The following is a 14,112-nucleotide window of genomic DNA, read 5'->3' as shown; positions in this document are numbered from 1 at the left end:
TTTCTTGCTTGTGTTAATATAGAATGAGAAGTGTTAGGGTCAGCAATTTTTGTGATTTGTAGCCATCAAATAATTATCAATGATATTTTTAATAGTGTGAGATTTTATCTAATAATGTGGAATTATTCATTTTTTTTGCTAGTTACATACTTGTCAAAATTTAATAAAATTGTTGGCTTTTAGACTTTTTCATATAGAATTGCATTTTTTATTTTCTCTCCGAGCTGAAGAAAATAAAGGAGGAAATTGTGGATGGACTTGAGTTTTCTCTAACATGTCTCACTCATTTTCGTCATTGTTTGGAGTTACTATTGTGACTGGGATTCAGCCAAATTGCATGGTAGGTTTCCATTAATTGTATATTCCGAAAGCTCTTTTATCTTTGACCCTTCTCTGTTTTTTTGTTTGCTAATAGTTTTCTATTTTATACTCCGGCATATGCTCTACTTCATAACAAAGAATTTTATGAATACCATATTTGTTTTGGTCTGCTCAACACGTTCGTTCAAGAATTTTATTTTATTTTTATAAAAATTAAAAAAAATGGCGAAAGATTTTCACCTTTAATACATAGGTCATAGGTGTGACTAATGGGTAAGTTTCCACATGCATGAACGTGTGATTTTTTTAGTATCACAATTGAACTTTATAAGCGTTAGTGCCTTACTAATTGTTTGCAACTTAATTATTAATGTTCTGGCATGTTTTATCGAGAAAAAGTTATTTATATCATCATTGAAATTTGTTTGTATATACTCGACCATTTTTAGTTGATTAAGAGTGGTTTAACTATACTTTTTCATATATATATATATAGAGGAGTGTTAGGGCTAGCAACTTTTGTGATTTGTGTTAGAAGATGCACAACTAATTAAAATTTATGAAGTGTGGACATTTTGCCGAGTTGTCGTAACCGCATATCAGACACATTTTAGACACAATATTTATCGACACACGTGTCTGTTGTATTCAACCGTATCTTAATAAAAATAAATAAAAAATTTGGATATGCTTGGACACACTTAAATCACGTGTCATGGTGTCCAACCTTATTCTTATTTTTTAATATGTATTCTTGAAATAAATTTAAAAATAATATATATTATTTTTTATTAAAATAATAAATATTTTAAATATTTTATATAATTAAAATAAGACATTAACAATAATTAAAAAAATTAATATATATTTTAATATCAATAAAATATCAAAATATTATTATAATTTATCTAAACAATACTTTATATTTTATATACATGCATTTTTTCTTATTTTATAAAATTTTAAAATTTATGTGTCGATATATCTCATGTGATGTCTTGTTCTGTATCTATATTCGTATCCATACATCACAATTTAAAATAAATAAAACTATTAATACGATTTTCAGCTAATATATGACATCAATTTTCTCTTCTAATTTACATATGTTTATTGTTAACTGGTCTAAGTAATTAAGAAGGGTATTAGTAAATTAGAGAAGTTACTAAATAAAATACGGACTTAAATAAGTTTTTATTTTTATTTTTATAAAATAGTTATTCTTTGGTTTTGATCTCTATTTTAATTCATGTCGTTATTTTTACTCTTTCATGTGAATACTTAATATAGCAAACTAATGGCAGAGACTAAAATAAAGATATTCTTAATTTTATAAAAACCAAAACAAAAAGAAAAACAGGTATTTTTAAGGAACAAAAATTTATTTAAACCTAAAATACAAGTATAACAATATCTTTTGTTGAAAATCTATTTCCTTCTAATTTTCCATCAAGGCATCAACCACTTAAAAGGATAATGTCACCATGACAAGGCAATAGAAGTAGACAGTTTGTAGTGGAGAATTAATAAAGCAAACATAGACCATCCACTTGTCTTGGACCTCATCTTAATTAAGCAAAGCTGGCTATAAGCTTTTGCCAATAAAATCAAGCAAAAATTAATGGATTAACACGTACCAAAGTACGAGAGGACAGCATGATTCTACTAGTTTAATGAGATTGATTATTGGCTTCTAAACTTAATTCTTATTCCCAAATGAATTCCTGTTTCATTAGATTGTTAAGATTCCGTGTGATGATTGAAATGCACAATAAGGTGATGAGAAATTAAATTGGAGTGGATAGAACATATTCTTGGCTAGCTAGTTGCTCATTTGATCATGCAATTGCAACAACTAATATACATGGCTTTGTGTCAAACTCTCGATAGCCCAAAAGATCAGAAGACTTTGCCCCTTTCTCAAAGCAACGCAAAATATATGGTTGGTTTGGTTGGTAGTCCTGTTAGTTAGTGTTTGCCATAGGAAGAGGCTAGTGGGAAGATTCTCATATGAAATGACACCCAATCACCATTTCTTAATTAACAGGCACGTGATAGTCATAAATGGCAACAACCTAGCAAACCCTACCTCCATCATTTTATATTTATCGGCAAACAATTCTATTCAAATTGGTATTTGAGATATTAATTTAAGGAATCTCACGGGAGTAATGTTTTTATGGTAAAACAAATTAAATAATATCGACTCAACATAAAATAAATACGAAAAAATATTGATCTTCTAACGTTTTTTATTTATTTAAATTTATAGTTAAAAATTATCTTGAATAAGTAAAATGAAGTTGAATAATAGTTTAATCAATAATTGTAAAGTAAATGTATAAAAATAAAATACTAACCTTTTCTAGTACACCTATCATGCGTGCTGAGTTAAAGTGTTAAATTTACTGAATTCCGTAAAAACTAAGAACTAGTATATTAAATATTTGAGTTTTATTCAAGTGTTTTTGTTGCTCAATAAATTACTGTGTATATATAACAAAATTTAAATTTTTGATATTTTTTAAGTAGATCAATGAATTAATCATTCAATCAATTTAAATTAGTTTATGTGACAGACACCGATCAAATAAAATCAACTACTCTCTCATGAGGGTTTAGGTTTCGGAAAAACAACATTAATAGGAAACAATGTGGGCTCAAGACCGAAGAAACTTATATGATTCCAGTCGTTAAGCTTCTCAGTTCTCAGAGCAGTTCTCTAGTGTAAAACTTCTGCCGATGTTTCTCTGTTTTTGCTACATTAATATCCATGCAAATGAAAGGTTACGTCATATTGAAAATTTAATTGAAAAAAGTACGAGGAGCCAATATATATTTTATATAATGTGTATAATGGGGTTAAATTGAAATTAGAATTAAATTAGAAGTAATTAATTAATTTTGAGTAGTTTTCAATTTAAAATTTAAATTAAATCATGATTTTCGTTATGGCTAATTAATTTTGAGTAGTTATGGCAATTAATTAATTTTGAGTAGTTTCCCATTTAAAATTTGAATCAAATCATGATTCCCGTCAGAATCAAATTAGGATTATCTCCCTCTCTCAATATGGTGTAAACTCTTCTCTCACTCTCTCCTCGAAGCAAAAATTGGTACAATACCGCCATGGTTACCAGTCGCCGTTGGACATCGCGCTGACACTCTTCCAACTGGCGCCGTCGTCCACACAGGCCACCGTACGTAGGGATGACGCGCATAATGTGTGAGTCCAGCTCGCAGCACCGCAATAACCCGGACGTCCAGCGCCTCCATCACAGCCGATTTGTGCCTTTTTCATGTCGCTGGATGTTCACTTTCTCTGTGAACGTGGATGGTTATTCTTGGGTGCTTAGGTGTAGACGATGATTGCTGGTTATGATTTATACATGTTCACATTGGATGTTCGTTTTTGTATGATTTTGGATGTTCACTTTCTCAGTCTTCGTGGATGTTTATTTTTCGAGTAATGCAATAAGACCCAAGTAGCAGTGCTGGAATGATGTGAGCGCGGAGTTCGGGGCTGCAACTCACGTCGACGACGCTGACAGTTGCAGGTCACGGATGTTCGGCTGCGTGAGGAGTGACGGTGGTTCTTCCGGCGAGGGCGTTGGCGCAAGGAGGCGGAGCGCGACAGTTCCAGTCGGCAGGAACGGAAGCTACACGTCACGCAGAAACAGTGGCGGAACTTGAAATAAAATTTTGGGGGGCAGATAGAAAATAATTGTTAAAATATTTTTGATATGGACCATTTAAGATAAGCTCGTCTAATCTCATTTTCTGGTTTGGGTGATATTGTCAAATTTAAAGCTATTTTTCAAGATCTCGTTCCAAAAAGTTAATGTTAAAGTCATCAGATGAAACTTTTTGAACATTTGAAGGTTATATCTCACTTTCTTTATGATTCATTAAAGTAGAAGAACTATATACAGGTGTTGATATTGTAAAAGTTATATGTTTTCCTTCTTAAATATTAGCTTTCCTCTTAAAAAATGTATCAATTCTTTGATTTTTCATTATTATTTTATATAAAAATTTGAATATATATCCTGTAAAATATGTAAAGAAAAAGTTAGAAGAACAAATATTAAAATTTATAATATTTATTGAATTTTTTTATCAATTTATACAAATACAATAATATTAATACTTATTGAATATTCTATTATTTTTTATCATATAAAAAATTAAATTAAATAAATAGTAAAATATAAAATAATATTAAATTAAATAAATAAAAAATATCTAATTTTTATATTTGAACTTAAAGATAGAGGGAGTGTTGTTTATTGAACTTATTAGATACTTTAAGTCATAGTAAAATATTTTTGAACTATTTTTTATCTTTTGAAAAAGTACTACTAAGTTTTTTATAAAAAGTTTGGGGGGGCCATGGCCCCCTTGTCTGAACTAAGCTCTGCCACTGCGCAGAAACAGAGCGGTAGAACGCAAGTTGCTGCGCACACGGCAGAGCGGCGAAGAAAGGGGTTTTTCTGCGGAATAAACAATGGGGTTTTTTGGAGGGTAGGTAATGGTGGGTGATGAGGGTTAATGTGAAAAAATTGAAATAAATTGGGGGTAGAAATCACAAAAAGCAACTAAAAATTAGGAATAATAATGTTTAATTTACATTATTAATATATATTAGACTAAATAAACAGTCCATTGTACATATTGTATACATACTTCATTGTCGGAAATGGATCCTCTCCATTTTTTTTGTCACTGGAGAGAATACAGTGTAATCTCCCATCTTCAATTCTTCAAGTGGGACCAAAAATAAATGAGAGAGAGAATGGAATGAAAGGTGAGATCTTTCACTGTCCAGTTTTTTTTTTCACTGGAGAGGATCCACTCCCCTTCGTTGTCTCCTTAGTGGGACTCATTTAATTGTTTTTGTAACAATAATAATCCTATATATAGATAATGAAAAGACTAAGGAATGATCACTGGACTTTGCACTCATTGAAATGAAAAGTTTACACGTTTATATAATTGTGCTACATATGTAGGATCATTTCTTTAATTTCTCATTCAAGAATTAGTGGCATTGAAAGAGATATGGTTTTCAATGTTTTATAATTAATAAGCCGGAGAAAACAGGGCAGTGGTGGCACCAAATAAGACTAAAGCTTTATTGCATTGGCAGTTTGGCACACAACACAAAACAAGTAAACATCAAGAGTGGGATTAGGTGCACTATAATGCAAAGAAACCTTTTGAGTCCCGCTCCTATATTGAATACCTTATCTATCTACTAATAATGTGAAAGTGACAGAGTGAGATTAAGAAATCCTTACAAAAATATAAACGTTAAAAACCTTGATTTAAGCTCTATCACTTCAACAAATGGATTTAATCGAATGGGATCATAATAATAATTAGAGTGCACACGCTAAGGTAGAGTTGATACTTGATAGATTCTTGTTCAATTCAGCTGTCACCCACAAGCAGTCAATGGCATGTCATTCATGTGGGTCAAGGGAAGCCTTATTCTCTGCCATAGATTGTTGTATTTTGTGAATTACATTCATGAATTCTTATCCAAAATTTATGAGCGGCATATCAGTATTTATTATCAAAAGACCCAACGTTATTTAAAATTTCACTTAATAAATAAAGGGAAAATAATTCATAGAAATACCTATTTGAAATTTCGAAACAGATCTCGCATTTTAATATTATAACTCTATTTTTGATATTTGAATTAGGTTGTGTCCAAAAACCACTTTTAGGTGTGTAAATGTGAAATGACATAGGATGCCTGGAGGGTGAGTAACTTCAAACAATAGAGACTGTATATGGAGATTCAATTTGTTGTACAAGTAGTACCTTATACATTATATAAATGATATGATTCATCAAGAGTACTAGAGTAGATCGAGTAGTCTGTATACAACATGTGGCTAGCTAGTGCCATATAATTGACCCATGAGGGAAAGTCAACTAGACAATCTTTGTTGCAAGTGAGTAAGTATTACAATTATTTGGATCTGATCCAACAAATTGACTGCACATTCAACCCGAAACAGAAGACATCCCTTTTTTTTATGTTCATACATACGTTTGTTACTGACTAGAGAATTCATACATTTAGTCACCTTTTTCTTTACATTTTTCTTTTTTTGGTAAACGAAAGGATTTTTTTTTTATTTTCGGATGAAAATATCTCTTGCTTCATTAAACAAAGATCATGATACGAAGAGAAAATAAGTGCAACTATACGACAATAATGCATGTCAAATTCCAGATAATAACAAACCAAGCATACCTCTAATTAACCGTAGAATATTATCTGTAGCCCCCTGATCCGCTGCAACCAAATTCAGGTTTAGAATTTTCAATTTTTCACTTTCATACTACTCAAGCATCTACCATTGCCCATTACTTCCTATTATTTAACTACAACCCAACCAAAGTTGCTAATTACATATATACCCAACGGATGTGGCAGTCTAGAAATCCATAGATGCCCCATCCCTTCTTTTTTCTTCGACAGGCTTTTTTTTTTGTTTTTGGTCATGAACAGGCTTTTTAATATATACCCAGAAATAGTAAGCATGACCCAACCCATAAAACAAACCAAGCTTGGTGTCATTGCTAGTTAGTTTGCTACAGCATCAGCCACCTCATATATTGGAGGGTATTTCAGTAAATAAAGCTTCATCAATTATATGACATATATATAATCTCGCTTAGAAACAAAAACCAACTAGAAGAAGAAGATGATGGAAACACTTCCTTCAGTACCAGGATCTCCTTTGTTGAACACACAAGTACTTAGGAGGTACAAATCGCCATGCACTTTTGTGGTTCCTAACTACTCTCTTAGATTCACTCGGATATGCTGCAAGAAGCTATCAGAAAATGGCATTGATGAGAAGCACAAACCCTCCACCAGCAATACCACTGCCTCTAAATCCAAGGACAGAATGGAAGATTACAATATTGCTATGAAGAGAATGATGAGGAATCCTTATGAGTATCACCACGATCTGGGTTAGTTTCCTCTTTTTTTCCCTATTTGTTAGTTATGAATGCCAACTGTTTGATATAATGATGGGTTTCCTTTGTTAATTACTTGCATTTTGTATAAGGTGCTAGAAGGAACAGTTACTGCTGTATTAATTTGTGTCTATTATATAAAATGCATAGCATCAGTAATATGATTGCTGCTGCTGATGCAATCTGTGATTGAATTATTTCAGGTATGAATTACACACTTATAACTGACAATCTCATTGTGGGATCCCAACCACAGAAACCGGAAGACATCGATCACCTCAAGAAGGAAGAGGGTGTGACATACATTCTGAACTTGCAGCAGGATAAGGATGTAGAATATTGGGGAATAGACTTGAAGTCGATAACAAGGAGGTGTCATGAACTCGATGTTCGACATATGAGGAGGCCGGTAAGTAAGAAAGCTACAAGCCTGCATTTCAGTCAATTTTGTTGAGAAAACAATACCCGCTCTGAATTTTATGAAAGTATATACAACAATACCAACTTATCTTGCTTAATGGCATTGTCATGAGATAGAGATTTTAATTTTTCCTAACTGGTTAATACAATGTATGGCTAACTCAAGGATCCCTATACTTTTGGTGCAATTGACATGGCGCTTTAAATGTGTTAGAAAACCTTTTTCTGAAAGAGTTGTGAGTTTGTTAAATGCTTTGCTTGCTTTTTTGAGATTGGATTATAATTCACAGCTTGATATATTTTATAAATCTATTTTATTAGGCAATTGACTTTGATCCAAACTCCTTGCGAAATGTTCTACCTAAAGCAGTCTCATCATTGGAATGGGCAATCTCAGAGGGAAAAGGAAGAGTTTATGTGCATTGTACTGCTGGACTTGGGAGAGCACCAGGGGTGGCAATAGCTTATCTGTTCTGGTTCTATGACATGAATGTGAGTTCTAAACTTCCACCTATCTTTGATTCAAGAAATGATTATCAAATTTGATATTTTTAAGTGTAATGTTATGGTTGCACTAATTTTCTTGCTAGATATGAGGTTTAGCTCATGTTATGGAAAAACGGTATTTTTAATCTGTATGACAGATTAGTTCACAGTTTCTTAAGAAATCTTAGTTATCAAGAAAAGAATGTGTTATCTTTCTTGTGACAGCTAAATACCGCATATGAGTTGTTAACTTCAAAGAGACCATGTGGACCTAATAAAAGAGCAATACGAGGAGCTACCAATGATTTGGCCAAGAATGATCCATGGAAGGAGCCATTTGAGTCTCTTCCAGATCATGCATTTGAAGATATAGCAGACTGGGAGAGGAAATTGATTCAAGATCGCGTTCGCTCCCTTCGTGGAACTTGAAAACTTAAGTGTTCCTGTTATGAAAATTGGTTCCATGTGTTTGCATTCTGGATCAAAACATCACCTATTGGATTCATGTGCCAACTGTTATGAACTCATGTAAAAAACATATGATGTATGATCTAACGATGCAATGCTATATTTGTGATAGCTCAGTGTATATGATGCAGCCTGGAGTAGTATATCTAGGTTATAGCTTGTGCATATTAAAACTAGCTGCATTCTGCTATTAAGTTAATAACAAGTAGTTCAGGTCAGTTATGATAGAAGTTAGCACTGATTCTAGCTAGCTAGTTTCAGTGTATAGACTCAGACAAGATGAATAAAGATTTCAGATTCGCTCACTAGCACTTAGATTTGCTCTCTATTTTCTTTCTGTGTCATGATTGAGAGGTTTCTATTTAACAAGATTCATGCATATCCTGGAAACTTGCAGGGTTGGTTCAAGATGCAATCACGTCATGATGATGCTCGAAACTGGGAATACATCCAACTTCCAAGCACATTCATAGGCATATATAACTTGTATAGTATGGAATGAAAAATAAATCAATTTTGTAAATAATGTATTAGACTTCATCATAATATATGAGAATCCAGAATGGTTTGTTGATCTAATAGCCAATCCTGTCAGCAACTCTATTTGGAAAGTGCACAGACCGTGGAAATTTCCAGAGGCCGTGCAACCTCAAGCAGCTTTCAGAACAAACTTAAACCAAAACCCAACCCTTGCACACAATAAAATAACATCAAACTACACAAAATTCATACCACAATATCTACTAATGACTTGCCAACACTATTACTCTCAATTGAGTTCCATAAAAAAAATGAAAACAATTTATATAGTATGAAATTTGAAAACTTGGTCTATTTCCAACAATACCGCCTTAAGAAGAAGAAAGAAGAGGATAAGGAGAGGAAAATGAAAAACTTTGTTGTAGATTCACGACACCAAAAATTGAGAATTAAGTACGGTGAGGAGTGAGTATTATAATTTTTAGAGAAGAGAATGACATCTATCTTTCTTCAATTTTTTTCAAGGCACAAAATCGATTCTCCCCCCCCTCCTTCCCCCAAGCGTACGTTGTACATGGTCTTCTCTCTACATATTGTGTTTCTGTACATTGTAGTTGACGATTGTAAAAGACCTAACTCATCAGTTTATATTTACGGAAAATACAAGAGACTCAGTAGAATTTATTGTTTTTTTTATCAGTAATTAGTCAACAATATTTAAAAGTGATATGTATTTTAAATGTTCGTAATATGAAAAGTTCAAATATTATTTAAAAGTTATTAGTTTATGTTTGTAGAATGTTTATTTTAGTTTGATGTATTTTAATTTTGTTTATTTAGTTAATAAGTTAGATTTTATGTTTATGGACTTAGGATTTTGTTTATTTTAACCTAATAAGAGATTATAAATACCTCCTAAATTATTGTAGTTGTCATTTAGTGATTAAAGATGTAAAAAACTCTCATTTTAGATTTCGTGATGAGACCATAATGTAAACAAATGAGATAAATAAGAAAAAAGATTCAAACTAAATAAAAATATTCACTGAAATTGAAAGGATATATTGAAATTTAAAGAAGTTTTAGAATTGTGAATTTTGAACGAGAGGGAGAAGAACACCAAAGAAAGAAAGAGAAGTAAGAGAAGAGAAAAATAGAGGGTAGAAGCTAAAAATTGAAAGAATAAATAATGAATACACCAACTCACTAAAGTTACAGTAGTTTATATATATACACAAGACAAAGATATATATAACTGCCCTACACCAAGATTCACTCAAAACAGAATATACCACCAAATAAAACTAAACTAACTACTTCTCTACTATTTTACTAATTCTTTTATGAATAAAAATTTAGAATCTTTATCTTTTCTCTCCTTTCCACCCCTTAAACTCGAGTATGGTCGAAGAGCAACTCGCAGTTTGATCCTCAATCTCTCAAAGGAAGTATCAGATAAAGGCTTGGTAAGGATATCTGCAATTTGCTCAGCACTTGGAATGTGCACAATATGTAGAGAGTTGTTCCTCAACTTATCTCTAATGAGCTGAACTTCAAGTTGAAAATGTTTCGTCTTATCATGAAGGATTGGGTTATGCATAAGGAGGACTGTGCTCAGGTTATCACAGTGAATCGTAGGAGGAGTCGGTAGAGGGACATCTAGTTCATGAAGAAGATTTCGCAGCCAGACCAATTCAGCTTCACAAGACGTCAAGCTCCTGAATTCTACCTCTGTAGAACTCCTGCTTATAGTAGACTGCTTCCTACACGACCAAGACACTAAATTAGTCCCAAAATAGACACAAAACTCAGATATTGACCTTCTATCTTCAATGTCAGCAGCCCAGTCTGAGTCTGAAAATGCATAAAGCCTTGTGTTAGTGCATCTATGAAAGGCCAAGCCAAGTTCCTTCATTTCTTGCAAGTATCTGAGGATCCTCCTTGCAGCTTTCCAGTGAGGAAGAAGAGGAGCATGCATGAATTGACTGATTTTTTAACTGCAAAGGAGAGATTTGGTCGAGTGATGGTAAGATATTGCAAGGCATCAATCATAGTTCTAAACAATTTTGGATCTTCAAAAGCTTCAGCACATAAAGACAAAAACTGCAAAGAAAAAACCATTGGAGTTGGCATAGGAGAAGCCTCTTCCATACCTACTTTGGACAATAAATCTGTTATATATTCGTTTGAGACAAATGTAAGACTCCATCAGTATGTTGGACTTCAACATCCAAGAAATAACTCAATGTTTCTAAATCTTTCAATGAGAAAATTTGATCAAGTTGCTTAATCATAGAATTTACATGAGTAGAATTATTTTCAGTTATAATTATATCATCTACATAACACAAGATATAAATCAAAGAATCTGTTGTTCTTCGAATAAATAAAGAGGTATCATAATTAGCACTTTTAAAACCAAACTGATTCAAGGTCTTACTTAACTTCAGAAACCATTCCTTTGGGGCTTGCTTTAAGCCATAAAGGGACTTGTTCAACCTACAAACATGAGTATCACTCTGTTGTTCAAAACCAATAAGTTGGGACATGTAAATAATATGCTGTAAATTTTTATTTAAAAAAGCATTGTTGAAATCAAATTGTCTAATGACCCAATTTCTAGAGAGGCTATTTTTAAAACTAGTCTAATGGTAGTAGGTCAGATAACTAGGCTAAAAACTTGTTCAAAATTAAATTCCTCTTGCTGATGAAACCCTTGAGCAACTAACCTAACTTTATACTTTTGAATAGACCCATCAGGTAGCCTTTTAATAGTGTAAACCCATCTGTAGCCAATGATTTTGGCATTTTGTGGTATGGGAACTAAATCCCAGGTGTTTGTTCTCATAAGAGCATTATACTCTTCAATCATAGCTGTATACCAATGTGGAATACTAAGAGCAACCTAGGGAGTTTTTGGTATATAATCTGCATGAGAAGTACTGTTAACAATAGCAGTATAGGTCTTTGGTTTAGAATGTCCAGTTTTAAACTTGGTAGCCATAGGATGAATATTATGAGATTCTTTAATTTGACTTGATTTAGTATGTGGAATTTTACTTCGCTCAAGAGATGGAATAGGAGAATCAGTAGCTAAGGGGGAAGAATTAGAATGCTGACTGTTAAGGTTAGTATCAAAATCTTGATGATTGTTAGTATCAAAAGCAATGGAATTATGACTGGCAGTAACAATGTCATTTTGGGAAGTAGAATTAACAGCACAATTATCAATAGAAGTAGTAGTATTAGTATTATTTAGTAATAATAAAACATGAAGCATTGAAGGACAAATAATGCTTAATGCCTAATCATTACTGTCAGGAACCTGTGAAGAATTCTTAGAAAAAGATTTGTGAAATAATTCAAGATATGAAAACTCAGTTTTACTAAACTTCACATGCCTAGAAACATAAATCCTGCCAGTAGAATCAAGATATTTGTAGCCTTTATAATTTGTGGCATAGTCTAAAAATAAATATTTGTGGGATCTAGATTCAAGTTTATTGCTAGAATAAGATCGCAACAATGGATAACAAGAACAACAAAAGATTTTAAAAAAAATTATAATATGGTTTTTGATGTAAAAAAACTTCATATGGTAATTTATTTGCCAAAACAGAAGTAGGTAATCTATTAATTAAATATGTTGAGGTAATAACAGCTTCATCCCAATAGATTAAAGACATAGACGTAGTGGATAGCATAGACAAACTCATTTCAATAAGATGTCTATGCTTCCTCTCTGTACAACTATTTTTCTCAGAAACATAAGGACATGAAAAACGATGTGAAATGCCTTCTTGTGCCATGAAATTAGAAAAATCAAGAGATTTATATTCACCTCCATTATCATATTAGAGTTCTATAATTTTACAATTAGTAAGGTTCTTCAGGAGATTTTTATATTGTTTAAAAGTATATAACACATGAGATTTGTTAATAAGCAAAAAAATACAAGTATACCTACTAAATGCATCTATAAAAGTCATATAGTATCGATAACTAAGATGAGAGACAACAGGGACAAGGCCCCAAACATCACTATAAATAAGTTGTAAAGATGCATCATAAGATGTATTAGAATAAGAAAAAGACAGTTTACGCATTTTAGCTTCAGCACAATTTTTACAGATCTTAAAAATTGAATCAGAACTGAAACTATTATAAGCTATATTACATTGATGGAGAACTAATTGAACTATTTTGGTGACAGAATGACCTAAGCGTTTGTGCCACAGATCAAAATTAGAACAGGAAATAGAGAAAACATAAGGAGTATTAGAGGATGATGAAGATTGAAGCACAAAAACATTCACAAACTGATAAAGAGCTCTTCTTCTAAAACCTTGTAGAAGAACTCTCTTGGTAAACTGACAACGAACAACACAATAAATTGCATGAAATTCAAAATAAACAAAATTATTTTGAGTAAATTTGGATACACTTATTAGGTTCTTAGTGATGTGTGTTGTGTGTATGAGCTATTGTAATGAAAACCATTGTTTAGAATCTAAAGAATACAAAAATGAACTACCAACATGAGACATAGAGATACCTGAACCATTGCCAACTTGAACCTGATCAGGGCCAGTATACTCTAAGCAAGAAAAGCATGTTAGATTGATTTGGAGTTACATGATGCGAAGCTCTTGTATTTGAATACCATGCTGGATCAGATATGGTGGACGGTGCAGCAGAAAGGGATTCTCAAACTAATTATATGCTATTTGTGCAATGCCTTTTGGATCAGTTTTGTCATCCCCATTCTCAGTCTCTAGGCTAGTGATTCGGTTTTTTCTACTCCTTGTTTGAAACTTGGAGTGAAAAAATCGAGTATTGTTATCTCCCTTTTTGAGCCATTGAATGCGGGACTTTTCCTTCCAATACCATTCCTCCATTTCTAGTACTTTTTCTAACTCATCTTCAAGTTGT

The 14,112-nt window shown here is 32.4% G+C and overlaps 1 protein-coding gene across 2 annotated transcripts; it reads left to right on the top strand.

The window, feature by feature from the left end:
* Positions 1-6,991: 6,991 nt before the first annotated feature.
* Positions 6,992-9,279, top strand: LOC107624101 (phosphoglucan phosphatase LSF2, chloroplastic). Of its 2 annotated transcripts, none has more exons than XM_016326557.3 (4): positions 6,992-7,320; positions 7,530-7,735; positions 8,068-8,238; positions 9,098-9,279. In XM_016326557.3, exons 1-4 carry the CDS (start codon positions 7,047-7,049, stop codon positions 9,200-9,202), a joined length of 756 nt encoding a protein of 251 aa, XP_016182043.1. In that variant the 5' UTR covers positions 6,992-7,046; the 3' UTR covers positions 9,203-9,279. The 2 variants fall into 2 exon arrangements, with proteins under 2 accessions (XP_016182043.1, XP_016182041.1); XM_016326555.3 differs by having other exon boundaries at positions 8,458-9,279.
* The last annotated feature ends 4,833 nt before the right edge of the window (positions 9,280-14,112 follow it).

Source organism: Arachis ipaensis, chromosome B10, assembly GCF_059453495.1.
Source record: "Arachis ipaensis isolate K30076 ecotype BB chromosome B10, ASM5945349v1, whole genome shotgun sequence".
NCBI classification, from domain to species: domain Eukaryota; kingdom Viridiplantae; phylum Streptophyta; class Magnoliopsida; order Fabales; family Fabaceae; genus Arachis; species Arachis ipaensis.
This window is presented reverse-complemented; position numbering and strand designations above follow the sequence as displayed.